The sequence below is a fragment of the Numenius arquata genome, chromosome 1 (genome assembly GCF_964106895.1).
Source record: "Numenius arquata chromosome 1, bNumArq3.hap1.1, whole genome shotgun sequence".
Lineage (NCBI taxonomy): Eukaryota > Metazoa > Chordata > Aves > Charadriiformes > Scolopacidae > Numenius > Numenius arquata.
The window spans coordinates 137,233,449-137,261,175 of NC_133576.1; the positions used below are offsets into that span (position 1 = coordinate 137,233,449).

At 49.2% G+C, this 27,727-nt stretch overlaps 1 protein-coding gene across 1 annotated transcript in view; it reads left to right on the plus strand.

Moving 5' to 3' along the window:
• Positions 1-27,727, plus strand: part of GAB2 (GRB2 associated binding protein 2) — a 99,333-nt gene that overhangs the window by 69,245 nt on the left and 2,361 nt on the right. Inside the window, exons 3-9 of the mRNA XM_074149260.1 lie at positions 15,574-15,814; positions 19,465-20,051; positions 21,066-21,160; positions 21,897-22,179; positions 23,179-23,269; positions 25,092-25,194; positions 26,053-26,178. Coding sequence (XP_074005361.1) covers positions 15,574-15,814; positions 19,465-20,051; positions 21,066-21,160; positions 21,897-22,179; positions 23,179-23,269; positions 25,092-25,194; positions 26,053-26,178 — 1,526 coding nt within the window. The remainder of the gene's footprint in view (positions 1-15,573; positions 15,815-19,464; positions 20,052-21,065; positions 21,161-21,896; positions 22,180-23,178; positions 23,270-25,091; positions 25,195-26,052; positions 26,179-27,727) is intronic.

The following is a 27,727-nucleotide window of genomic DNA, read 5'->3' on the forward strand; positions in this document are numbered from 1 at the left end:
CAAATCCCGTCCTGGGCAACACAGCTGCTCCTTGCCAATTTTTGGTATGATTTGCCTTCCATCATTTTACTGCCAAATATATAAACTGCCCCTGTGCTTGTGTGCCATTGCTTTTGAAAGTAAGCTGGAGTTGAGTGACTCATTGCATTTGCTTCTTTTTTTTTTTTTTATAACTGACAACGAATCCTCTTTTTGAAGTGTTGGGCAGGCATCTGGGCACTCGGGCACTTGCGAATTCTTCATCACGTGTGAAAGCGTAGTGAAGGGCTGTCGCACTGCCGGTGGCTTCATCTTCACCTTTATCTCGCGGCAGATCACCTGCCCTGCCAAGCACCACCTTGTTTGACATTGCTATCTGTGTAAACCATTCCCTCGAGCCTGCATATACTTTGCACAGGCTCAACCTTGATATAAAGCCTTTATGATGGTAATTATTTTTGCTGGCTTGCCATAACGGTTCACGTTGCTCTCAAATGAGTCACGATGAAGTCTTTCAAATACCCACTTGAAATCCATAAATTCTGTGATGAGTCTTTTTGGCTAGATGGTGGTTGCTTTGATGATTAATGTTAGGGTCAGAACCTGGTCAACATATGATCTCCCAGGTGAAAATGCTGCCTTCCTCTCTTGAGATTTGTCTGAAAATAGTTCCTGATAGAGCAGAAGACTCTGTCTTTCCTGGAGAGCGCTGTGGTGGCTCTTCAGTCTTTACACTTTTTTTTTTAAAGTATCTCAATCCCAGTTTCTTGACTCCCGTGGTTTTTCCTCATCCCCAAATTTCATTCCATAAGTCTAAGAATGGGGTGATGTGATTTGTGATTTTCTCTTGAAGCACATTTGACACTTTTTCAACTTTATTACAGTTTTTAAATACCATTATATCTGTTCTTTAGCATCAACATAACTCCTTCTGAGGGTCTGAGATCCTGCTGGCTTTTCTGTGGTGCTCCAGAAGTTCACCTCCACCATTTCTGCTACCTTTAAGAAGAACTCAGAGTACAGGCTTGCAAATACTTTGAATTCCTTTGGCACATTGCTGGAAGGACCACCCTGTCCTCTGCCTGCCACTAATATTTTTATGCAGATAAGTCCATCATGTCCTAGCCCTGGACAAACAGTGCTTCTTGCAGTAAAAAAATCCACCGACATATCTCAGTAATGAGAACACATGCTGCTGTCTGGTGTCTCCTGGTGCAGTTTGAAGGGAAGACCATGTTCACAGACATGTATGACACGGAGTGGTTCATTTTATAGATAAAGGGACTTAAGGAATTCATACTTCCGTGAGTGCAAGATTTCCCACAGTTGTATTTGATAAGTTCAAATATTTGCTTTAATAAGGTTTATAAATGATGAAGTGAGGCACAAATCAGTTTTCCCTGTGGGTACATTGCTGCATGAGTGATCCCTGTGAAGTTCTCAGCTGTGTCCAAAGTGTTTGGAAATGGAAAGCTGGAGCAGGCTGGCTTCTGGTCTGGTCCGGTCCTGGTAATTCCTGCATTCCTGTGGTCGTAGCTAAAATACATTATAACATGGCTTATTCCTCCCAGCATCTGTGGAGACAAACAGCTCCAATGCACTGCATATTTGTTACCAATCCACATTTCATTCCATGAGTGAAGGACATGATCTTTATGGAGCAGATCATCTTTAGTGCCATCACACAGCAGGTACAGGACAACTAGGTAATCAGGACCAGTCAGCACGGATTTACGAAAGGCAGATCCTGCTTGACTAACCTATCTCCTTCTATGACAAGGTGACCCACTTAGTGGATGAAGGCTGTGGGTGTTGTTTACCTGGACTTCAGTAACGCCTTTGACACCATTTCCCATAGCGTTCTCCTGGAGAAACTGGCTGCTCGTGGGTTGGACAGGTGTACTTTTTGTTGGGTAAAAAACTAGCTGGAAGACCAGACCCAAAGAGTGGTGGTGAATGGAGTTAAATCCAGTTGGCGGATGGTCATGAGTGGTGGCCCCCGAGGCTCAGAATTGGGGCCAGTTCTCTTTAATATCTTTATCAAAGATCTGGACAAGGGGATTGAGTGCACCCTCAGTAAGTTTGCGGATGACACCAAGTTGGGTGAGAGTGTTGATCTGCCTGAGAGTAGAATGGCTCTACAGAGGGATCTGGACCGGCTGGATCTGTGGGCCAAGGCCAGTCATGTGAGGTTCAACAAGGCAAAGTGCTGGGTCCTGCACTTGGGTCACAACTACCCCATGCGGCGCTACGGGCTTGGGGAAGAGTGGCTGGAGAGCTGGCCGGCATAAAAGAACCTGGGGGTGTCGGTCGACTGTCAGCTGAAAATGAGCCAGCAGTGTGCCCAGGTGACCAAGAAGGCTAACAGCATCCTGGCCTGTGTCAGGAATAGTGTGGTCAGCAGGAGTAGGAAAGTGATCGTCCCCCTGTACTTAGCACTGGTGAAGCCCTACCTTGAACACCATGACCCATTTTGGGCCCTTCACTACGCGAAAGACATTGAGATGCTGAAGCGTGTCCAGAGAACGGCAATGGAGCTGGTGAGGGGGTCTTGAGAACAAGTCTTATGAGGAGCGGCTGAGGGAACTGGCATTGTTCAGCCTGGAGAAGAGGAGGCTGAGGGGAGACCTTATTGCTCTCTACAACTAAGTCAAAAATGGTTGTAGTGAGTTGGCAGTCAGTCTCTTTTCTCCCAAGTAACAGGTGATAGGACAAGAGGAAATGGCCTCAAGTTGCACCAAGGAAGGATGAATATTAGGAAAATTTCTTCACTCCAAGGGTTATTAAGCATTGCAACAGGGTGCCCCGGGAAGCAGTGGAGTCACCGTCGCTGAAGGTATTTAAAAGACTTGTCAGTGTGGTGCTGAAGGACATGATTTAGAGGAATGGGCAGTGAGGTGGATTGAAAACTGGCTGAAAGACAGAGCTCAGAGGGTTGTTATTAGGGGCACAGAATCTAGTTGGAGGTCTGTAACAAGTGGAGTCATCCAGGGGTCAGTACTGGGTCCAGTCCTGTTCAATATATTTATCAATGACCTGGATGAGGGGATGGACTGTACCCTCAGCAAGTTTGCTGACAATACAAAACTGGGACAGGTCGTTGACACACTGGAAGGCTGTGCTGCCATACAGCGAGACCTGGACAGGCTGGAGAGTTGGGCAGAGAGGAACCTGATGTACTTCAATAAAGGCAAGTGTAGGGTGCTGCACCTGGGGAGGAATAACCCCCTGCACCAGTACAGGTTGCGGGCTGGCTTGCTGGAGAGCAGCTCTGAGGAGAAAGACCTGGGAGTCCTGGTGGACAAGAGGATGACCATGAGCCGACAATGTGCCCTTGTGGCCAAGAAGGCCAATGGCATCCTGGGGTGCATCAGGAAGAGTGTGACCAGCAGGTCGAGGGAGGTCATACTCCCCCTCTACTCTGCCCTGGTGAGGCCCCATCTCGAGTACTGTGTCCAGTTCTGGGCTCCTCAGTACAAGAAGGACAGGGAACTGCTGGAGAGGGTACAGCAGAGGGCTACAAAGATGATGAGGGGCCTAGAGCATCTCTCTTAGGAGAAGAGGCTGAGGGACTTGGGTCTTTTTAGTCTGGAGTAGAGAAGACTGAGGGGGGATCTGATCAACACCTATAAATACTTAAAGGGTGGGTGTCAAGAGGACGGGAGTGGTCTTTTTTCAGTGGTGCCCAGTGACAGGACAAGAGGAAATGGGCACAAACTTGAATATAAGAAGTTCCACCTAAACATGAGGAAGAACTTCTTTACTTTGAGAGCGGCAGAGCAATGGAACAGGCTGCCCAGGGGCATGGTTTAGTCTCCTTCTCTAGAGACATTCAAAACCTGCCTGGACAAGTTCCTGTGCAACCTGGTCTAGGTGGACCTGCTTTGGCAGAGGGGGTTGGACTAGATGATCTCCAGAGGTCTCTTCCAACCCCATGTGATTCTGTGATTCTATGATTTAGTGGTGGACTTGGCAGCATTGGGTTAACAGTTGGACTTGATCTTAAGGGTCTTTTCCAACCTAATTAATTCTATGTTTCTATGACTCTGTGATAGTGATGAGAGGGGCACCAAGTGTTGGATCTCATCCAAATCTGTTACAGCAGCCACATAGTTCAGGTAATTGAAAAAAAAAAAAAAAATTAAAAAATCCCATTCCTGTGGGGAAGGAAGAGTTCTCAGAATTGGCATGTGTGGAGTCTGAGCAAGCTGATGCTGGGGGAACACTGCCCTTCCAGCAAGTAAAGCAGGTGATGAGCCCATCACAAACTCCATTTCAGAGGTGGTAAAAATTCAGCGTGTTCATTTTCACTCTCGCCGGAATTCATTTTCATCCACTTTCAGTGTCAATTTTGATTCACACCTTTTCATTCTGAATTTGAATGAATTTCATAAAAAAAGATCAAGATTTCTGCTCTGAATTGCACTTCCATACCTAAAAAGCACATGACGATGATCCTCAGTCAAAGCAGGGCAATCCATCCCCAAAAAACAATCCGCTCTGATGAGAAACAATTGAAACACCTTGACCTTCTTTCCTTTTACTTGAAAATTCACTTCTGTCCTCTAAAGGTTTCTTGTAATTTCTGGCTGCAAGCAATCCCTTGGCAAGCTCCTATTTTGATTAAATGGCGTTTTCCAGCTGGAGGATGTCAGAACATTTTCAGCTGGCCCTAAGCCAAGCGCGCAGCACGGGCGATGCACCGGGCAAGAAGATGCGGATTTTGGTCTGGGTGCTGGTACCATCTGTGGTGTGTGCAAGGGTGGGTGAAGCCACAAGGGTGATAATGTAATCTGGCTCTTCTGGGTTTTGAGGATGGTCTCACCCCACTTTGTTAGCCAGATTGGAGTGAAAAAGAGGAGGGTGAGGAACTGCTGAGTAAGCCTATGGGATGGTTCCCAACCCATGAGAGGGCATCAGGGGAGAGAGGGTTTTCTCCGGTCCTCGAATGCTGGAGGATGTTTTATTCCTGAGTCAGAGGATGAGGAATGCCAAAATCCAAAAATACTACCCTCAAGGAGATTGTGATAAATCTGCCTTGCCCAAGTCTCCTGAGGACCAAGCTCTACATTATGCTCCGTTGCCCCACTAAACCCAGCTCTGCTGCTGCTGTGCATTAAAAATAGCCGCAAAACCAGCCCGTGCTTTAGTGCACAAGGTTCAAATATCAACATCCACGCTGGGAGCTCGCCCCGCTGCTCAGTGCAGAAATACCCAGTAGGGGGAGATTGGCTTGTCTGCAGCCAGACGTGACGGGGAGATGGAGGTGGTCCAGGTGGAAGCAGTCGTGCACAGAGATAAGAAATGCAAGAGCGTAACGTGGAACTGAACTGATGGCGACCAAAGTCCAGCGGGATGTTAAACCCAGCACGATTCAGGACTGCAGCCAACCCTGCATCTCCTTTAACCTCCTTCAGCTTTTCCTTGGGATGGTCCTGGAGGGGTGCCAGCCATGATGGACGAGGGACATGGGTATGAGGACAAGGCTGGGGCTGACCCCAACCCAAAAGCGCTTGTGGGAGAGGCTGCCAGCCCCGATTCAGAGCGCGAATACCACGCTAACATATTGCTGTGCTGCTTTCAACCCACGCCAGTTCTTGCCTTTGGCACAAGCCGCGCTCCCCAGTCCCTGCCAAACCAGTACAGATGTTTTAACACCCACCGGAGCCCAGATAATTGCAAACAGAACTGAGAGACTGGTCGGGGCTGTTTTCTTTTCATTGCCTGAACTCTCAAGCGAGATGCCTCCCACTTTCTGACATGGCTTTCAAAGACATTTTTGTGGGCCACATTGCTAATACTCGTTTTATTAGGGGAACGCCAAGAAGCCCCAACCATGACGAGGATCGCACCATGCCCGCTGATGTAACAGTGACCACAGAGCGAAACAAGTGCAGGGAAGAAGAGTGGAGTTTCTGGGAAAATATTTTCATGGGAAATTAGAGCTGATTTCTAACCAACAGCTTTCCAGCCATGGCATTGCAAAGCTCAGCTCATTTTCAAATGGTTTTGGGGAGTGTTCTCAATAGGACAAAACCATGCAGTCAGCTGGTGGTGGCACTGGCTAGAGGATGCCACAGGTCCTTCCCATCCTAGATCCTCATGGAGACAGTGCCCATCATGGCGAGCGTGTGAGCAGAGCAGATGAGATGAAGGAAGGAGCAGAATCTCCTGTTTTAACAGAGGGAATCCAGCAGCAAACACCTTCTTCCCGGTCTGTGCTTGTGCAACCTTAAGGTATTGGAGTCTGGCCCATGATCAGGAGCTATGTTCCCTCAGGTCATTTGCAAATAGCCTGGTTTGAGCTTAACAGATGAGAACTGATTTAGCAGTAAACAAAACCAGTTGTCATATGTATCTCCCTTGAGGCCACTTAGAAAGTATCTGTGGGGAGGAGGACCAAGAAAGCCTCCGCAGGCTTCACATCTATGTGAACCTCGTGTCTACTCACCCCTTTTCCATCAGGATGCTTTGAGGTCCTCCTGGACATGCAGGTTCATTTTGTCCTTGCATTTGTTATCGCAAGCTGATAACTGGTTGGGTGGAAGACAACTGGCACAAGCCCACCAACCGTGGTGGGCCTGAGCCATCTTCATGGCTCTCCCCTCAGTCCCCGTTGTGAAATTCTTCGTTCGCCATGCCCAGCCATGAAGATTTTCTTCTGACATTACTGAAGTTCATTTCTGGTTGCTGTGGAGACCAATTTAAATGAAACTCTAGTATTTTGAAAGAGAATATGATTCTAAGTCATTTGCGATGCAAGGTCTCATGCTAATAGCATTAGCATATTATTTGATTATGGCGATGTGAAGGGAATAAATTCCAAGTCCTTTTTGCCATCACTGCATCTTAAAAGAAGAGGAAGAGAAAAACCTCCAGGTTTTAGCCAATACTGAAGACCTCTAGTGCAGGCAAACTCATGGTTTCTGAATGCATAAAGCTTTGAGGGTCACGGGCATTTGTAACCTCATCGCAGTGAGAATAGCTCCCTGGAAAGGACCTTTTCTTCCTCTGCTTCCACTGAGCACTGTTAATAGACTGTCTAATGGGCAGGACTCAGGTTTTTAATGATGGGTAGAGAGATCCAGGATGGCTTTTTGAGCTGTTTGCCTTTCTGCTGGAGTGCTGGTGTGGCAGAGCCCAGCTAGAGGGTGGCTGTGGAAGGCACAGTCCTCCCATCGCCTGCAGAGATTTTTCTTTTTACATTTTACTCTCAACATCTTAGGAATGATTTTTCCTTCAGGACTTCTTTACATGATTCTAGTATGTGGACAGGGTATGTGCGTACCCCAAAAAGAAGAAAAATTGCATGGAAAACCTTTGCAGAGGGGCTTGTTTTGAGAGTAAAGGCTGCAAAGGTTGAAAAGGGAGAGCTGAACTTCCAGCAAAGAAAACAACCCAAGCCAAACTATTTTATTTTGTTGAGTCCCCATCCCTAAGGGCATGTTTTCTGGGGATGAACTGACCCTTGCTCGCACTGACCCCCGGGCTGCTTTGCTCTCTGGTTCAGGGACGCAGTATTGCAGCCGTGAGGGTTAATGACTTCTTTTCTCTCCTCTTTCAGGTTTTGCAGTTGATATTGCCCCGTGTGAGCATTCCGGGCTCACCTGAAAAATTCAGGGCTCTACCACATCTTTTCCCCTGCCCCATGCACAGTACCCACCTCCCTTTCCTTTTAACCCATCATCTAAAATACCACCCAGAGAACAAAAAAATAACATTAATCTCAAATACAGGAGAGAAAAACGGGACCAAACTGCTGTGGTTTGGTCCCACACATGGGTGAAAATGCACCCGTGAGGAAGGGGGGTCTGAGAGGAGAAATTTGGGGATCCTCTGCCTTTCCCCATTGCAGTCTTGCTGAGCAATGGCTAAGCAGACCTTTAACGGCACTGCTGTTTTATTGACTCCCCAGCAAACCAGGAGTTATAATGTTTCTCCCCCAAGGTAAGGAGAGATTGAAATAAATTACTTCTGTAAAGAGCTGGGAATGGCAGTTTTTCTATAATACAAAGTGCAAATATTTGGGCCTTTCGTGCGCTCCCTTGAATAGAAATGGTACTAAATCATGCATAAGTAAAATGGGTTCACATTTCCTCCTAGCAAAAGTTTTCTTTTGCTCTCCTGGAGCATTTAAGACCTACGCTCCCATCTCCATAAAAAGGGCTATAAAATTTAAAGCAAGCCGTTAAGAAGCCCTGGCTGGGATTAGGCTAGGATTCATCCTTTCTTCTTCTCCATCCCTGCTAAGTGAGGCATGCACCCATGTTTGCTCAGGTGAGGAAAGGCGCCCACGTACTGCTTGTAGTGAACAATAAGGAGGACGAGAAAAAGTGTGTTCAGGATCCGAAAGCAAGTTTTTCCTGGGGTAAGGGATGCGAAGTCAATGGTGCACCAGCTTCTAGGCTTTCACCCTCCTCGCTGGTGGCATGTTGGACCATGGAACTGGGTGAGACTGCAATGGCACGATATCCAAGGGAAAGCCCTTTTAGGAAATGCCAAAATCACTAATCATCATCATCATTATCCATGATAATAACCAATGATAAAAAACAACAATAATGGGAAAGGGCAATAATTGAGAAGGGCAACGGAGCTGGTGCGGAGTCTGGAGAACAGGTACTGTGAGGAGAGGCTGAGGGAGCTGGGGGTGTTCAGCCTGGAGAAGAGGAGGCTGAGGGGAGACCTTCTCGCTCTCTACAACTCCCTGAAAGGAGGGTGTAGCCAGGGGGGGTCGGTCTCTTCCCCCAAGGAACAGGCGATGGGACAAGAGGAAAAGTCCTCAAGTTGTGCCAGGGGAGATTCAGATTGGATATTAGGAAATTTTTTTACACTGAAAGGTTATTAATCATTGGAACAGGCTGCCCAGGGAAGTGGTTGAGGCGCCATCCCTGGAGGTGTTTAAAAGATGGGTAGATGTGGTGCTTAGAGATATGGTTTAGTGATGTTTTTTGTCAGTGTTAGGTTGATGGTTGGACTTGATGATCTGAAAGGTCCCTTCCAACCTAGACAATTCAATGATTCTATGATAATAACTAATGCGATCCTCCAAAACAGGATGCTGGAGCTTGATTTCACACAGTAAGAAAGCTGGTTTGATGCTGGGCCATCGTGAGGCTGCCTCTGGAGAGGGAAAAAAACCTTTTCTCATATAAATGTGTCATCTGTTTCCATAGCTCTTAGCTTTCAACAGCTTCATCCTGTCCTGCAGCACCGGGGTCCACAGACTGCTCATACCTCCAGCCAGATTTGCCAAGGATGCCCCTGGCATCTGCAGGAATCACACATGCCACCTGCAGACAGAAAGCAGATAATTTTGCACATTCCCATTGCCTTGTTTTTGCCACCTTATCCCTAAATGAAAAAGGTAAAAATACCCCCCTTGAGACCACTTTGTGTTTTGCACAGTTACAGCCTAGCATCTTTGCCCTTTACCTCTGTTCCAGCCTTTTTATCTTTTTTTCTTTTTTCCATTTAATCCCTCATCAGATTGGTTTTGCAATGTCAGAGATGATGATTCATGAAGCAGAGGGTCGGAGACGAGGCTGGTTCTGTGGAGCAAATGAAGCCTGTCCCAGCCCACGCTGCCACCCTGGGATTGTCCTTCATCCACAGCTGTGGGTCGTTGTCCTACTCTGGGGCTCTCTGATAAGGGTGTCCCAGGTGGGATGCTCAAGGTCACACGAAAGCCAAGGTCTGCGAGCATCCACGTTCATCTGCTTTTATCTCCAGCACTGAAGCCCTTATAACAAAAATAAATAGGTGCACACCAGACAACCCTATCTGGCCAAATGTTAGACCTCCAAATATTGACATGAAAGGTTGACCTCCACGATCGAGTGGCAGATTTGCTCTTTAAAGGGTAGCCACCATGTGCGGGGCATGTTGATATGATACAGAGCTGGGTCGCTGCCACCAAGAGATGGTTCCCAGGGCAGGGATGGGATTTGGGGCAGAGCCTCATCTCACAGAAGCAAACCTGTGTTCTCCAGGGAGAAGCGTCTCATCGTTTCTGTTGCAGCCTCTCTCCCTTCTGCCCCTTTGTCCTTCAAAGAATTGATTGCTGTTAAAATAACTGAGATATATAATGCAATGAGGTCAGGATGATCTGACTTGGCTCCTTTCCCTCTCTTCTCACTCACTCACTCTCCAGCGCTGTGATTTTTTCCCTTGGTTCCCATGCTTCTCCAAGGCAGACACTCTTACATTACCACTATTTTTCAGTTGTTTCATACAAATGCAAGCAGAGCCCTGACACTAATGGGCAGAGATGATGCTATTTGCTGCCACTCATCTTTGTCTCACCGTCTCTCCCATCAGCTCTTTCTCAAGTAATTCTCCCCATCCTGTGTTGGATGCTTAAATAGTTGAGGGGTTTCACTCTTGTTGATAGAGGAAACATAAGGGAACCAGCTTAGGCTACGTATCATTTAGTTACTGGGTAAGAGAAACCATGCCCTTAGCCCTCGGTGCAGCAGATCCCTATTCATAAAGTCATGATGCTCCGCCTTCCCCTTCGCTAGTCTGTCCTGACCAGTTTCTCAAAACAAATGGAAATAAACTGGAAAGGAAAAGTTCAAAAGCCCAATAGGTGTCACTTTTGTCCTCACCCCTCAGCTCCTCTGCAGCGGAGGATGCAGCTGTGATGGGTCCTACCTTGCCCCTTCCTCAGTTTTGGGGAGCTCCACTCCCCCTGCTTGGCAATGAAAATTCGGGCAACACCAAATATTAGGGTACCTGTGTCCTTGCACGCATGTCCCTGTCCTGATGGAAACTGGAGAGTGGAAATTATCCAAATCATATGCTTTTTCCAACTAACCTGCCAGAGGAAACCTTTAGCGGGTGACCTGCCAAGGCGTCCTCAGACTGACAACAGCTTTTCCAAATGCAGTCCAACTCGGAGGCGATAGGGAAAGCTCAGTAAATAAATCTTCCTCGGGTGCCATGCTTATCATCATGGCATCCCAGGGCCTCCTGGCAGCATGGTGGCGTGGTGACTCAGCCATCGGACATGTTGTTTGTTCTCTCCCTGCCAGAAGAAGCACATGGAGGCCTTGTTTTGGTAGGGTTGTTTGTCTTTTTTTAATTATTTTTTTTATATTACTGCTTGAGCTGGCAGTGAAAGCAGAGGTGCAGGCAGATTCCCATGGGAAAGGTTCTCCCCTTTTTTGCTAATAAATGATGGAGCTGCTCCAAAGAGTGGGGAAGATGATAGCGCATGAGCCCACTCCGCGCTAGGGAGTGGCTCCCTCCTACGGCTTATTTCTAGTAGATTTCTACTATTCCCTCCTGAAAAAAAAAATAATCTCATTAGACATATTTTTAACTGGCATGAAGTAAGCAGTGTGATCCAAGGCATTTTGTGGCCTTATTTGCCAGGGCAGATGTGAGGAGCCCTTATCTGCGAGGTCCCTCAGACCATCTCACCCTTACCAGTATGGTGTGGGCATTACAGGGCATTTCGTGCCACTCAGGGATTCCAAGCAAACCTGGCACCTTTGCTGCCACCATTGACAGGAGCGCAGGAATTTAGCGACACCCAAAAATCACCGCCTTCCCAGGGGCATCATTTCAAATCCATGGGATATAGGGAGTTGTAGTCCCAGCCTTTGACTTCAGGCGGGGAAAGCTGACATCATGGATCCGGTGAAAAAGTCCGTTATGAGCAACAATTTCCGAAGGAGGCCGAGTAATTATTTCACTCTGATAAGCCCAGGAACATTGTGCAAAGCTCCGTACACACAGCAATAAGTGAGCACTCTGAGCAAGGGAATTCAGAGCTGTCAGCAAGGAGGGAAATACCACTTTGGGGGACTGAAAACATTCATAAAAAATTCCTGGCTCCCAGCCTAGTCCATCCTGTTGCCGGCCGTACTCACAGTTGCGTGTTTTTGCTTTGGGGATGGAGTCTCAAGGAGGTTTTTTCCCCCTCTTTGCTGCAACACATGGCCAAAAAGGCATATCTTAACCTGGACTAGTGAGTGCTGAGCCTTCGGCTGACAAAGCCTGCCTGGCACCATGGGGTTCTGCAGGGCTGTGCTGGCTCATCCCCAGCGAGCATCTGGCTTGCTTTCTCACGGGGACCAGCGCAACAGCTGTAGCACGAGCCCAGCAAGATGTATGCATACAAGCCGTGCTGCTGACATTGAATTTTAAGTTGTGGGCGTCCAATGCCGCCTTTTCTAGACTGTGAGAGTCCAATTCCCCGAACTCGAAGGAGAACCAGCCAGGAAACGTGGGGTTAAGATGACACTTCCCACATGGCCCCACTACATAACCTTAACTCTGCCCCCCTGGGAATGGCAATAGGAACTGGAACAGGATCTTATCCCTCCTTGGCTGTATTTGATACATTCCCTCAATATAAACTCAAGATCTCAGCATAAAGCCAAGGGATTTGAAGGTTACATCTACACTGTTGAATAAAGGAGGGCCACGGGTTTATCCATGGCCCCGAGGCAGATGACCATGAGGAATGGAGAAGGGTTATTCTTCTTGGCTCATGGGCGGAGTGAGTTGAGCATCTTCAGTCATGATGCGGGTGGAACCAATGCCTGGAGGTCTCTGGATGGGACCCCCTGGAGGTTATTCACTAAGTGCCCTGCATGGACACAGGAAAGGAGTGTTGGTCCTCGTGGCCTGGGAGCTGGGCACTGCAGCGTGGCAAGTTGACATAGCTTTAGGACCTCTGGCTTGTAATTCACCCTGTATGCCTTACCCTCATGCGGACCTCTCTCCATTTCAGGCCAACATGAGGGCACAAATGTCTTGACTTTTCCCTTTAACATGTACTACTCATCAAATATTATTTTTCTGCCTCAATTCCCTTCTTGCCTCCTTTTCTGCCCCCCAGCAGGACCCATCGTCAGCGTGTGACCTAGGCACGTGAGCTGCCCTATTTCCTAGTGCCAAAAAGCCCCACAACCTGAAAAATACCGAGCAATCTTGGCAGTCCCCCTTCTGCAGCCGCAGAATTTATCTTCCCAGCCCTTGCAATACCCTCCCAGCCCCGCGAAGCAATCCATCTCTCACCTGATATTACGGAGTTCATCTCACAGACCTAATGGAGTGCGTGAGTCCTGAATTGGCTCCCACTAATGCTCTCGGTGGCCGGGTCGCTGCGGGAATGGAGCTAGGAATTCATTTTGAAAATCAATGCGGCCGTCGATAGAGCGGCTTCCCCCGGGGAAACGGCGTGCTTTTTACCAGGCATTGCCTCCTGCTACCCTTCGTCCCCCATTTTCTTTTATGCGGTCGGAGTGGCCACAGAGTAATTCATCCTCCTTTCAATGAGTGTGTTTTTTTGCGCTGCGCTCTCCCATTTCCACAAGTCAGACTGATTTTTGGGAAAAGATTAGGGTCTCCTGGCAGTGCGGGATTCACTGGGCTCCTCAAAGTGTTGTGATTTGAACTTGCTGTGCCCCAGTGTGATGCTGAGGACTGTCTTCTCCATGTAGCCCCAGCTCTCCCCTTTGGCTGTGTTGGCACAAATAAATAGGTGTAATTTTGGCCTGCCATGGCTTTTCCATGCAATAGCAAGTGTAGAGCCTGCAGGGGTAGTGTTGGAGGACTCCTCAGGGCATTGGGACTCCAACCCAGTGCAGCTCACACTTGTCCCCAGAGGTGACCTTCATGCTGGAATGGGAGCACAGCACTAACATGCCATCCTCACACCATCCTCGGAAGAGTCTTGGCCAAAGCCCAATGTCATGGGCAATTCCTGGCCATGATTCAGGAGTAGGAAGACTGGGGGGCTGTTCCTGAGAGGCACTTTAGGTACAGCCCCCCTGGTTTTGATACCATCATGGGTATGGGCTCTACCACGCTGGTTGAGCTCAAAGCACTTGATTTGGGACTCACAGAGCTCTCAAGACTCCTTTTCCAATGGGGATCAGTCTGCACTGCTACAGGATAAATATTTAATAAGATTGAGGGTCAAGGCACGGTTTTGTCCAAGGACACCGAGACAACCATTTACTCCCATGAAAAGCACCAAGGGATCTTTAATGCCCATGCAAAGAAGACAGGAATCGGAGTTTTAAGCTCTCATCCCCCACCATTAATGTCAATGTTAAATATTGATCCTTTCTGTGTTTAGCACAAACCAAACAACAGAGTCGAGACACGCTCTCTGGCTTTTATTAATGTACTTTTTCTGCATCGGGTGAAGTTTGCAGTAACGCCAGGAAAAAAAATGTAGCGGTGGTGAACGAGCGGCAGACAGATCGATTTTGTATCTTGACACAATTCAGAAGTCGGTGAAAAATCACCCCGTGTGGAGCATCTCCTTGTCCAAGCCATGACAGCCATTTTGCAGAGAACTCATTTCTCTGCGGTGTAAGAAGGTGTGGCCCAAAATTTCTGGTAGGATCTGGCATTTTTGGGAAGGAATGGAAAAAAGATGTTAGAAATCTGTAAAATCCCCTTTTTCCACATATCGGAGCAGGTTCCCTTATGGCTGTCTGAAGTCGAATTTGAGGAGCAGATGGACATTGTGTTGGGGATCCTAAATCAGCATAGGCCGAAAAACAGGTGGATTTACTCAGGGAAAGACATTCTCTTTGTTAGGGTTTGGATTTTTTCTGTGGTTTTCATCAGCACCAAATAAATGTAAATCATAGCTATTATAAAGGGTGACTTCAGTGAACCACGATGAGTGGTTTTCACACACCAGGAGTGCATGCATGGCAGGGAGATCACGCATGGTCTTCTACATGGTATTCTGCAGCCAGAGATGGATCAGCTTTCCCAAAATATTCTGCAGCTTGCGGGTTTTCTGGGGTTTTAGTGTTGTTTTTTTTAATAGGGGTTTACAGCTTGGCTGTAAAAATTCACTCCTGGTTCAAATTGTTGGAGCACATTTATCAGAGGACTGGAGTAGCTGGGTTGTTCCTGATCTCTGGGATACTCTTGGTTGAAACTAATTTCATATTTTAAAGTTCATTTCTCCCTGAGCAATGGGGAGGGGAGTCACACTTTGGGTTTGCAACCTCTTTTACTAGCAGAAAACAGCAGGAACTCTTCTGAGGTCACAGAATTAAAAGAGAATTGGGTAAAGTGGGTATATTTGTCTTCTCTGCTGTCATAAGTCCATCCGTATTTCAACTCCAGTTTACCCCGCTGTAAAGGAATGGCAGCGATGACCATACACAGAGGGGTGGGGATGACTGAAATCACATCTCTAAAGCCACCTACCAAAGGTCTCAAAGAAAAGAGAGAAGCAGAAATTGTGGTGTGAAAGCTCTTTCCTTCCTTTTCCTTTTTAATTAGGTTTTAACAACCCACTGAGCTCCCCGTGAATTGGGCTGCCATCCCCCAGATGTCCCTGCAAGCCACTAAGCATAAAATATGATAATATGATAAGATATGATAAAATTATGAAATATGATAAAATATGTATTTCCCTATATGGTACCTATAGTTACATGTGCTCCAAAGGAGAGGAGCCTGCTGTTGAGTGCATCATTCAGAGCCATAAGCAAACCACACCATCCTCCATAAATGCCGTAGCATTTAAGTAAGGAAAATCCCAGGAACACAGGCTGCGGAGTCGCTGCGTCTGGCTGCTCACCAGTGTGTTTTTTCCCTTCACAGATACCCTAAGGACCCTCGCCTCCATGAACCATGCGCCGCGGTCCTCCCCGGCAGAGCTCAGCGGTGCCAGCCACCATCTGCTGCGAGAGCGCAAGTCCTCGGCACCATCCCACTCCAGCCAGCCCACCCTGTTCACCTTCGACTCTCCCACCAGCCACCTCCAGAGCACCCTGTCTGCCAGTGCCCCCCAGGACTACCTTTTCCTCCACCAATGTATGAGCAGAAAGTCAGAAAACACAAGGTATTGTAGCCCGCCTGGGAGCAAACCTTGGGGAGAGCTGAGGGAGGGCTGGGGGTGAGTGGCTCAACCCACCTCCATCCTTGGAGGTAAGCAAAACCCAGCTGGAAGCCCTGAGTTATGGTCTCATCTCATCACAGTAGGGAGGAGGAGGGATGAGTGGCAACGTCCTGAGATCCCAGCTTTCCTGGCTTTCTGGGTTGGATTAAAAACTGGCTGAATGGCTGGGCCCAGAGGGTGGTCATCAGTGGCACAAAGTCTAGTTGGAAGCCAGTCAGTAGTATTGTGTCAATACTGGGTCCAGTCCTGTTTAACATCTTTATTAATGATCTAGATGATGGGGCATAGTGTACCCTCAGCCAGTTTGCTGATGACACCAAGCTAGGAGTAGTGACTGATATACCAGGGGGTCATGCTGGTACACCAGAGCGATCTCAACAGACTGGAGAAATAGGCCAGCAGGAACCTCATGAAGTTCAACAAAGAGAAGTGTAAAGTCCTGCACCTGGGGAGGAACAACCCCAAGCGTCAATACAGACTGGTGGCCACCCAGATGGAAAGCAGCTTGGCAGAAAAGGACCTGGGCGTCCTGGTGGACACCAAGTTGGACATGAGCCTGCAATAGGTCCTTGCAGCCAAGAAGGCAAGTGGTATCCCGGGCTGCATTAGACCTGTATTGCCAGCAGGTCGAGGAGATGATCCTTCCCCTCTACTCAGCACTGGTGAGGCCACACCTGGAGTATTGGGTCCAGTGTTGGGCTCCCCTGTACAACAGGGACATGGACGCACTGGAGAGATCGTGGGAAAGAGTGACGTGAAGATGCTGAGGGGACTGGAGCATCTCTCCTTAGAGGAAAGGCTGAGGGATCTGGGACTGTTCAGCCTGGAGAAGAGAAGGCTCAGGGGGATCTCATCAATGTGTATAAATACATGAAGGGAGGGTCCAAAGCAGACGGAGCCAGGCTCTTTTCAGTGGTGCCCAGAGCCAGAACTAAAAGCAATGGGCACGACCTGAAACACAGGAGGGTCCCTCTGAACATCAGGAAACACTTTGTCAATATGAGGGTGACTGAGGAAGAGGGAGATTGCACAGGGAGTCTCCATCCTTGGAGATGCCCAGGGATGTTGTGAAGTCTCCATCCTTGGAGATATTCAAAAGCCATCTGAGCACGGCCCTGGGCAACCAACTCTAGGTGGCCCTGCTTGAGCAGCGTTATTGGACCAGATGATCTCCAGAAGTCCCTTCCAACCTCAGCCACTCTATTATCCTGCAGACCGGGCCCTAATTCTTGCCTTTAAGCAGAAAAAAAGACAACCAGAGGCATGAGCAGGGTTTGCCACCATTCATCCCTGCTGTGGCCCAGAGCTTGATGGGCTTCGCAGCAGCCCGTGGTGCACGGTGTGGTATTTCTGAGTGAGCAGCAGCTCTCCTCCTCCAGAGGCAGCCGGTTGCCTTAAATAGCGAGGAGTTTTTTCAGCGTGAAGAGTTTTGGCTGGCGAGAGCAGTGAAGAGGGAGGGAGGGAGGGAAAGAGGGAAGGAGAGGCGGTTGGAGCCCCGCTACCCTGAGGTGAGAGCAGAGCCCAGGCTGCAGTCTCCGCTGGGCTTTCCTGCTGCAGCTGCCTTTCCCTACCCCAAAAACAACAACAGAAAAAGGCTTAGAAAAAATTAACTTCAGATGGAGTTAATGGAAGAGCGTTTAAAAAAAAAAAAAAAGGCCCTGTGACGCTGCAGCTGTGAAGTTACCTAAAAGCCACCCTCCGAGAGCCTGACCGCGGCTGGGACACTGAGGAGGAGGGAGCAAGCACTGATGATGCTGGGCAGGGACAAACTGGCCAGAGGCAGCTTCTGCAATTGGGCCAGAAATAATGGCCCCGATCGATGCCCAGTGCATGGGGCCAGGCTGCAGGACTGCTGGGAGTCCCTCTCCTTTCAGCTCCAGAGCTCTTACTTTACTCATCCATAAAATGAGGGTAATAGTAGTTAATTGGAGGGCGATGCTGGATAATTAACCCATGAGATGCTTCAAGTCCTCGGTCAAAAGGACCCTGCCAGAGCACAAACGTCTCTTGGGCGGACTGAGCTCCAAAGGCGGCAAGGATTCGTTGTCATATTGCAGCACTGCTTGTTTTTTCCCCAAATAAGCCCTATTTCTGAGCGCCATCTCGTGCTGGCTCCATGAAACAGAGTCCCTGTTGTCCCTGCAGAGCACCAACCCTGCCGGAGCCACATAAACCAGCGTCTCCCAGCTTTTCCCATAGGGCTGGCACTTCCCCAGTGATTTGATGCAACTGGAAACCGCTCCCGTAACCACTTCACTTTTTCCCAGCGCAGTGATAGGGCAGGACTCTCTTTCCACGGGGAGATGTTTAAATGGGGCTGGCTGAGCCCTTTCTGGGCTGTGAGCATGTGGTTCCCAAAAGCCTGACCCACTTGCGGTTAAAACTCTTTGAGCAAAAAGACCCAGCCCAAGGTTACCTGCCACCCTCTACTGGTGTGCATGCATTAACTCTTCATGGGAAGATAATCCTTCTTAGGAACTTTGCCATGTTTTCTTCTTCCACGCTGCTTCAGCCAGCTTAGGGAAGGTATCATTGTCACCCGTGCTCAGCTCTGCCACGTCTTGTTCTCATGTCCCAGTGCTCCTGCAGCAATGCTCGCATTTCCCCAAGTCTTGTGGGATGTGGAGCTGCATCTTGGTGGCAGGGGTTGATGATGGGGGAGAGAAAAGTCCCAAGTGGCCAATTCAGGCATCCCTTAACTTGAGAAAGTGTCATCTGCTGGGGTTACGGGTGGAGAAAGCCAGGCTCATCATCTTCTGCAAGGCTGGAGCATCAAAAGAGGAAGCAGTAGGAGGGATAAAACAGGAGATGAAACACCTTGGAGGGAATTGGTGGTGGAGCAGTGGCTAACAAGCAATCGTTAGAGGACTGAAGTGTCCCTGGTGTTTGGCTTCTGTCCTGGTTAGTATCCCTGGGAATACTAACCGCAGTACAAATTGAGGAATCATTAGCAAGGCACGGACCTAGTGACCACGCTGCCTTGCTCGCCCTGGGGGACTCGAGGGCTTTTATCAATCTGAATTCAGCCCCGAGGTCCACTCCTCCTCCACTGTGGATCAGGGCTGCAAACCCCAAATCCCAGCTGGGGACTGTCCTCACCTCCCCAGGGCTTGCAGGGTGGCAGAATGGCTGGAGGTTTTGAAATAATTCCCATCAGGAATTTTTCCAGTCCCTCTCAAACACCTTTGCAAGGCAGAGGTGAGAGTAAGCCTCTGTCCTGCACCACAGACAAGCAGCCAATCCATGGTGGCAATGCTGATGGGGTGGCTCTTTGTAGCCATGTCTTGTGTCATTATCAACTGGTGCAAAAATTGCCTTTTTGGAGCAATTTATGTCCGGATAAAAGACTTGGTCGTGCCCATAGCCCTGTCGTGGAGGTGGGTACACATACCTCCCACCCATGACAGAGGCATTTTGAAGGTGTTTCAGAATGAAATGGGCTGTGGGCATCTTTGGATGGGTCTGAGATGTTCCGATCACCCTGAGGTGGGGCTATGTGGGTCGGGAAGGTGACAAATAGGGGGAACAGAGCTCTGTGCACCCCAGGACCATCGGTCCCCCCATCTCAGCCCCTTTCTTCCCTTCCTCTGCAGGAGTGCCAGCTTTTCCCAAGCCACGAGGTCTGCCTTCTTCATGCGGAGCGACACGGCGGTCCAGAAGCTCTCGCAGGGCAACGGGCACTGCGTGAACGGGGTCAGCGGGCAGTTCCACGGCTTTTACAGCCTGCCGAAACCCAGCCGGCACAACTCGGAGTTCAGGGACAGTGCGTATGACCTCCCACGCTCCTTTGGTTCCTATACCCACCCCAAGTCGAGCCTCACTAGCTCTGAAACAGATAACGAGGAGGTCTACACCTACAAGACTCCCAACAACACCCTATGCAAGGAGTTTGGAGAGCTCTCCACGGACTCCTATGACATCCCTGCCACCCCACTCTCCATCTACCAGATCCCCAGGACATTTACACTGGACAAGAACCACAACGCTCTGGCCGTGGCTGCCAGCGATTCACCTGCTGCACCACCCCCGCGGCCCCCAAAACCCGGGCAAACAGAGCCACGGTGGGGTAGCCCACCCCAACGGCCCCAGCCCGGTGAAAGCTTAGGGCTGGCCCCTATGGCAGCCACCATTCCCCGGAGAAACACGCTGCCAGCAGTGGAGAACAGCAGGCTGCACCGAGGTGAATATGGGGATGGGGATCTGGGGGTGGCTTTGTCCTGTCTAGCAGCCTTGGACAGGTCAGTCCCACTGGGTTGTTCTAGGACTGGGGTGACTATTGGCATCTACCAGGGGGCTGAACACAAAGAAGCTCTCCCCAGTCAGGATCTGGCCCTGGTTTTTGTATTCAACAGGCAGGGAGAGGCATCCCCAAGGCTCTGCTTGAATCAAAACCCCAAACCTGCTTGTCCATGCAGCTCTTAACCAGATTTTGGTGATTTCAGCCATTTTTAGCTTCAATTCATAACCAGATTTATCAGAACATACTTCAGCCTGGAGCTGCCTTGGTTTTGCTCATCGGACAGGGATGTAATTTTGTACATCTGCAAGAACCAACGTCTCCAGTGCATCAAAACCACCCTTCCCATTGGCCATGGATGGGCTGTTGATGAGCATGCCCTTTCCAAACCTTGTGCCTGGGATGAGATAGTTGCAAAGTAACTTAGAAGAGGTGGTTGGAGAGAAAACATACTGTAAACGATGCACACAGCTCCCTGAAATGCCTCTTCCATCTCCTCCCACCTAAAAACCAATATTTAGGCTGATATCAGACCCATGCTCAGCAGTAGACAGACCAGTCTGGGAGCTTAGCACCCCATCCTCACCCCATCCTCCCCTTACTGGAGACAGCCAGCCCTTACATCTGCTGAGCGAGCTGTAACGGAGCTCTCCCTTAACCCAGTTTTGTCACCGTGATCTACCTTATCTGACGTCTTTACCCCTGGGATTTTGCAGCACTTTGACAGAACCAGGTTAGGTCCGTGTGGCACGTGCAGTTGCGTTGATGCATTGGAGAGATGCTAATTGGGAGTGACCATAGCAGGGAGTCTGTGACGGGCTAAAAACCACGTCTTCCACCAACATATGAATCATCAAGAATAGATACCTCCCTCCCAGTACCTGGATTTTGTTTTCAGGGGCCCCTTTTATTCACAGTTGTGTTGGGACACATTGTGCATTTGTGGTTGTGTTGCAGCTTCTTCTTGCGAGACGTACGAGTACCCCCAGCATGGGGGCGGCAGCGCTGTGCAGTCAGTCGAGTCGATGAACGACGGGTACAACTCCTACCTGGTGAGTTGGCCTCAGTATCAGCCACCACACTATAGGTACCATTTGATCCCTACAGATTCAGAGACCAGTCAGTTGGAAGTGGGACCTCGCATCCCAGTCCTGCAGACCTAAGTCAAGAAGGGTTTTAATACTGATTTCAGTTCATGGTGGCCTGCAGGGTAGAGATGGAGGGACAACCACTTAACCCAGGACCTCACGGAAAGCTTTGCTTTGGGTGCTTCCGCAGAGTGTATCTGCCTGGAGCTTTGACCCCAAAAAAGCACCCAGGAGTCTGGCAACTTCCTGAAAACCTGGGATGCTGCTGAGCTGAATTTTGACATGTTGCCAGAAGAGCCCCTTTTGCGCACTTTCTAAGACTTTCTGAGCTGGAAATGACATTAAGGCAGCCTTTCATATTGCATTTTAGTCATGGCCAGAGCCCAGGGAAAAATGACTTTCCAGGTTAAGCATGCTTCTGCAGCTCACTCTGATCATGAGAAGAAGCTCTAGTGTGGGTGATTAAGACCTTTCCCTGAACTCAGGATGTCGCAATGTCTTGGAAACAGTGGAGGTAGACCCTCTCAGTGCAAACTGATGCCCAAGGAGGGGACAGACCATCCCTTCCCTCTGTGCTGAGATTTTAGAGCTGGTCCCACCTAAGGTGTGTGTTTGGAGATGACGAGATGAAGGGGTTTATAGTGGGATGGGGTTGAGCAGTGTCTGATGCTCACAGCACATCCTCCCATTTGTCCCCCAGCAAGCCAAGGCAGTGGTGGCCCGCTCCCACAGCACTGACTCCGAGGACAACTATGTTCCCATGAACCCTGGTTCCTCACCCCTGATCCACACTGAGAAAGCCAACGACAATGCCCAAAATCTCTACATCCCCATGAGCCCTGGGCCGCATCACTTTGACCTGGTGGGGTTGTCCTCAGCCACCCTCCCTGTGCATAAAGGAGGAGCCATGGCACAGTGCCACAGACGGTTGAGTGAAATCCAGCCCCCACCAGTCAACCGCAACCTCAAACCCGACCGGAAAGGTAAGAATGCTTGTTTGTGGGCAAATCTTCCAAGGAACCTTTCTATTCTTGTAATACTTTGGATTACATTAGTCATCTTGTGCACACTCAGTAGAGTTCTATGTGGGCCAGCTCAGTCAGACCTTCAGATCTTCCCCATCCCCTTCCTCTTTCAGGAGGACTATGGTGCCAATGCAGCATCCATGGCACTTGAACAGCCTATCTCAAACCCTTCCTGGCCTTTACAGGAGATGCATGTCACAGGCAGGATCTCACCCCCTTCGCCTGCATCTTCCCACACTCTACCCCAAAATCTCTGTGTTAGATTCAGATGACCCAAATTTCTCCTACTGTCTCCTTCTGGCTGGACCTAGTCAGCTCTTCCCTCAGAGCTTTGCCTACAACCTCCAAATCCCTCCCCAAACCATTGCCAACAGGTCACCAAGGAGATGCCAAGGAGGAGGCCTCCCATCATTAGGGTGTCAGCACCTAGCGGTATCAACATGCTAGGTGAGGGCTGGGCCTGGAGCGCAGTGGTCTTCTCTTCCACCTAATGAACCACTCATGATGAGAAGAGCTTTCATGTTACCCTGCAGATGTGCTTTCCCATTCCCTATGGGGAAACGCTCTGGAGGGAAGCACTTCAGGGCTGGCAGAGCCTGGTCTTGTCCCCATCTTATGGGTTATCACAGCTCCCTAACGAAGGTACTTATTATACTCCAGGCTTTGGGCATTTTTAGCAGATCTCCATTCCCTGGGAGGCACATTGGCCTTTTGGGGCCACCCATCCACTCTGGGGCTGTGGGTCAGGGGGAGAAATTCACTGTTTTCCCCTAGTCCTGGCATAAATGACTGCAGGGATTTTGGTTGGGGGTATTTTTTTATCAGCAAGGAGGGTGGAGGCGCTGATTAGCAGAATGGGAAGCAACCAACAATTTGTTGGGGACCTTCTCATGCCATTCATGGACGCTGAATTGTAGGAATGTGCTACCTCTAAAAAAAAGCTTTTCCTCTCCCCAGCAAAGCCATCACCGCTGGACCTGAGGAACAACACTGTCATTGATGAGCTTCCCTTCAAATCACCCGTCACGAAATCCTGGTCCAGGCCAACGTGAGTAATGGTCGGGGTGTGAGTTCTTGCTTTGTTCCAACGGCAGATCTCTGGTTCCGCTGTCGCTGGTGTCCACATGTAGCCACGCTGTCACCTCTGGCTGAGTGTAAAAGGGGGGTGTCGGCTGCCCTTGTGCCTCCACTTGCTGCAGAGGTTTCTTCTGGACCACCATCTCTTTTTGTTGAAGGGGCATGTTCCTCGTGAGCCATCTTGAATCAAGCTAGAAGTGAGCCCAGGCTTTGGATGCAGAGCCGACTTTTCCCAAAAGCTGGATGATCCCTTCAGCTCTCATTGTGTTCTTTGTCAATTTTAGAAATAGGAGCTGGAGAGCTGGGTCTTGCCATGCAAACTTCTGCACTGGGCTGAAAGTCCACCTTGCCCAACATCCTACCCCCATCAGGCACCAGCAGGAGCTATGTGGGAAGAGGAGCATTTATAGAGTAATTCTTTCCTAAAATATCCTGCCACACCATGGCAATTCAGGATTCAGGGGTTTCCTTGGTCACATCAGGGCCACACTTAGGACCTGGGCCAGATGCTGTTGAAGCAGGGTGGCTCCTCTCTTGGACCCCTCATGAGCTCTGTCAAGAGCTGTAAGAGACAGAGTTCCTACATCCCAGCCGGTGGCAGCATGATAAATTTGTTTCAGTCAGGATTCCACATGAAAGCCCAGCATGTGGCCGAGCAGCTAATTAAGATCCCTTGAAGACATTTCCTATTTCTGGGATCTGACACCGCCTGGAGAGCTGTGGCTCTGAGACAGGACCTGTGGTCCACCACAACTCGTGATCCAGCTGAGCCACCCCGACTCGGCCGCGCTGAGGGCGCGGGGTACGATTTCACATCCATCCCTCCCTCCCTCCCCCTCAAAAACCCCCGCTGCAGCCTCAAAACGCAGGGTGACACTCGCAGGGTCTGTTTTGATTGCCTTGAAAGCAAAGCCTAGCCCGAGGGAAGTCTGCGAAATGAAACCAAAGCACTTCAGAGCAAAAAGTCTGCCGGCCAAAAATAACAGGATTCGCACAATTCCAGTTCTGCTGCTAATTCGTGGTCTGATGTTGTCCAATGAAAGGCAGAAGCACAGCCTGGCTGCTATGGCTCCTCTAATAAATTGGATTGTGTGTGGAGACTGACTGCAGGGCATGAGCGCTGTGTGCTGAAATCACTGCGCCGGGAAACAGCGAGCGGGGTTTGATTGACAAGACGTCCGACCTCGGAGAAGCTAATGGATTTTTCCCCTTATCAGCTAATCATATGACCCTGCCTTTACTGCAAGGCAACAAATAGCTTTTTTAAGACGCGAGCTTTAATGCCAGATGCTGATTGCATTATGTTTGTCGGTATAATTAGATTTGGCCAATGGAAAGCAAGACGATGCCTCAGAGGTTTTGTTTTCCAGCAAAAAATTTGGGTAGGGCCCTGCACGGTAAACAAATCCTGGAGCTGCACTGAGGCTGGGGGTGAGAAGCTTCACCGAGGCTGGCCCTGCATCCTCCACAATCAAATATTTCCTGTGAGATAAAAGAGCTCATGGAGCCTGATTTATGTAGCTGATAGCAGGAGAGTTATGGGTACATAGCAAGCAAGGTGTTATTAAAAAGCCCTGGAAACTAAAAAAAAAAATGAGAAAACCAAACCCAGGGTTTTCTGACCCATGGGAAGGCCAGATTGGAGAACCTCAGTGCCGCCAGTTCTTCTTCATGCCCAGTCAGCAGGTCTGAGTGTGGTGATGTTTGGAGGCATCAGGTGCTCCCATCCCTCCTTGGCCATGGAGGAGCAGCATCTGCAGCCATCATTAACGCGTTGACCCTTGTCCTTACAGCCAGAGCTTCAACGCCGGCTCTTTGCAATACTGTCGCCCTGTCTCCTCCCAGAGCATCACCAGCACTGACTCGGGAGACAGCGAGGAGAACTACGTGGCGATGGTAAGGGCCCCACAACTAAGATATACGATCCTGGCAGGGCGTATATGTTCCCCAGCCCTGCAAACACATTCCTAGCTCATGACATGGAAGCGCTCAGGCAGCACCGTGTGGTGTACATCCTTAAGTACATCCCTACATGCACAAAACGGTGGCTTTCATTCCTAAAATGACATGTTCTATTGGGGTTTCAACTGTATATAAGAGCAGGAGCATATATCACCTACTTTGCCAGGAATTAAAAGGGGATAAAAACATCTATGGACTTTCAGGGTGCATTTTCCTAATTTAAGTTGATTTTTTTCAGGGTTTTTTTCCCCTCATAGCTGCTGACATCATGTTTGTGTGGAGGGCAGGGGCTATCGGAGCAGCAGCAGGGAGTGGCACCGCGTACAGGGAGGGGATTTTGTCTCTCTTCGCAAAGCTGCTGACTAGAAGCATATTTTTAAGGCTGTGTAACTCAGGGGGATAGAGGAAATTTGTGCTCCGCGTGGCGTGGCTGTGATTAGTGAAGATCCCAGCGCTGGCCTGGCCTCGCTGAGGTGTGGTTCGGGGGAAATGCTAAAGCCCACGTATCACATCAGGCATGTGAATAAAATCAGCACAAAGGCAGCAGAGCTGCTCCTCTACATAAAATCAAGAGCATGAGCTTGAAATATTTCTTAGCACAATATACAATATCTATAGTCCCCCAGCAGTTCTGCACACCCAGAGGCAGGTGAGCACCTATCCAGGCTGTGACCTCTTTTAAAAGTCCCACCGAGGCATTTCGTTGCCAGATTTGTGTTAACTCCTTTTTTTTTTTTTCCTTTTCTTCCCATTTTAATCCTCGTTATCTCTCCTGTCTCTTCCCTGCATTAGCAAAACCCCATTTCTGCTTCTCCTGTTCCTAGTGGCACCAACAGCCCAGCGCCTAAAAAGAGTTCGGGGAGTGTAGATTATCTGGCCCTGGATTTCCAGCCAAGCTCACCAGGGCCACACAGAAAGGTACGAGGAATTTTATAATCTTCTGATTAAAAGTGATGCATTTTTTTAAGGGGTTTTATGCACATTGGCAACAGCACGGCCCAAAGTCCTGGGCAGGGTTGGTAAGTGACACGGTAACCTCGAAGGTGTGATTTTTCCTGCAGACTCGGTCTCTGTTGCGTATCTGCAGCCTTGCTGGAAGTGTTCCCAGAAGCACGGGTGTGCAGGGGTTCAGGGATGCTGATGAGACCAGAAATTCAGCTGGAGACTGTATATTCAAAAGCTGTCAGGAGATATCCCCAAGAAGTGTCAGAAATCTTTTTTTTTTTTTAACCCCCTTCAGAATAACTGGTCCTCCAAAACCAGGCTTGGGTTTTCCACCTGAGATACTTTCAGGAGCTCCTTCAGAAAGTGCTGGGCACCCGCCTCCTGCCAGTCAGGTGCTTTTAAAGGCTTCCATTTTGGGCAGAAAAGGTACAAACTGCTTTCAAAAAGTGAAGCCGATGTTTAAAAGCTGTATTATGTTGAGCTGATCAAGCTATTTCCCTGTGAGAAAGAGCTGTGGGGAGAAGATGGGTCGGGAATGGGATGCCTCTGCCAAGTGTCATGTCCTAAAGACTGAGTTGTTGGGGTCTTTTCTCCAGGTTCGTACAGGGGAAGCAAGCATAGCAAATCATGGGAAAATAGGGCAAGGGAAGACCTCGGGGTGTCCCCACATCCAAAGGAAACCATCTCTGCTGAGGTGACAGATGAGGCTTAAGTATGATGGAGATCCTCCCCAGCAAGGCCATGTACAAAGATAAAGAGGACACTGAGGAGTGACAGAGTGGGCTGGGGAGGGACCAAAGGCAGGTCCTGCTGGGTGCCATCCTGAGCAAACTGGGAGGGGGAAAGAGAGACTATCTCAAGCAAAGCACCTGAGCAAGGGGACAATGAAGGACAAGGCATTGTATAAACCTTTGTGGGAAGCACCTGTGAGTTGGCCTCAACTTTCTCAAACACTGCCTTGTTTCCTGGGCAAGGCATCCCACTGGTTAGGTCTTTTTATTATTTTGAAGATGTCCCTTGATTGTTTCTTTCTGCCCAGCAATATTTCTGCACATATTAGCAACTTAAATTATATCCCAACCTGGAAAGGTGATTTTAGACCATGAAAAAACAACCAACTGGCTCCAGTTGCAAGCAGCTGGGGGGTCCTCTGAAACATTTGTAGGGGCAGACAAAGTTCCAGGACTCAAGAAACTGCAGAAAAAAAAGTATCTCCTTCTTCCTCAGCAGGTCTCCTGGGTGAACCTGCAAACACATCTGTTGGTTTGGGGGTGAAAATTATCAGTGCCACAGGTGTGTAGAGACAGTACAGCTAAGAGGGACGCAACTGGGATTTTTACGTGTATCTATAAGAGTTCTTGAGTTCTTTACAAGAAAATGAGCAAGAAGCAATGCTGAATTTGCTGAGTCAGCAGTTAGATACCACAATTGCAACCAAACATTCATGTCCCAGAGTTGGGGGGAAGGCAGAGACCCAGGTGCTGTTTCTACCCTTCCATTGCACTGCAGTCTCATGCAAGCA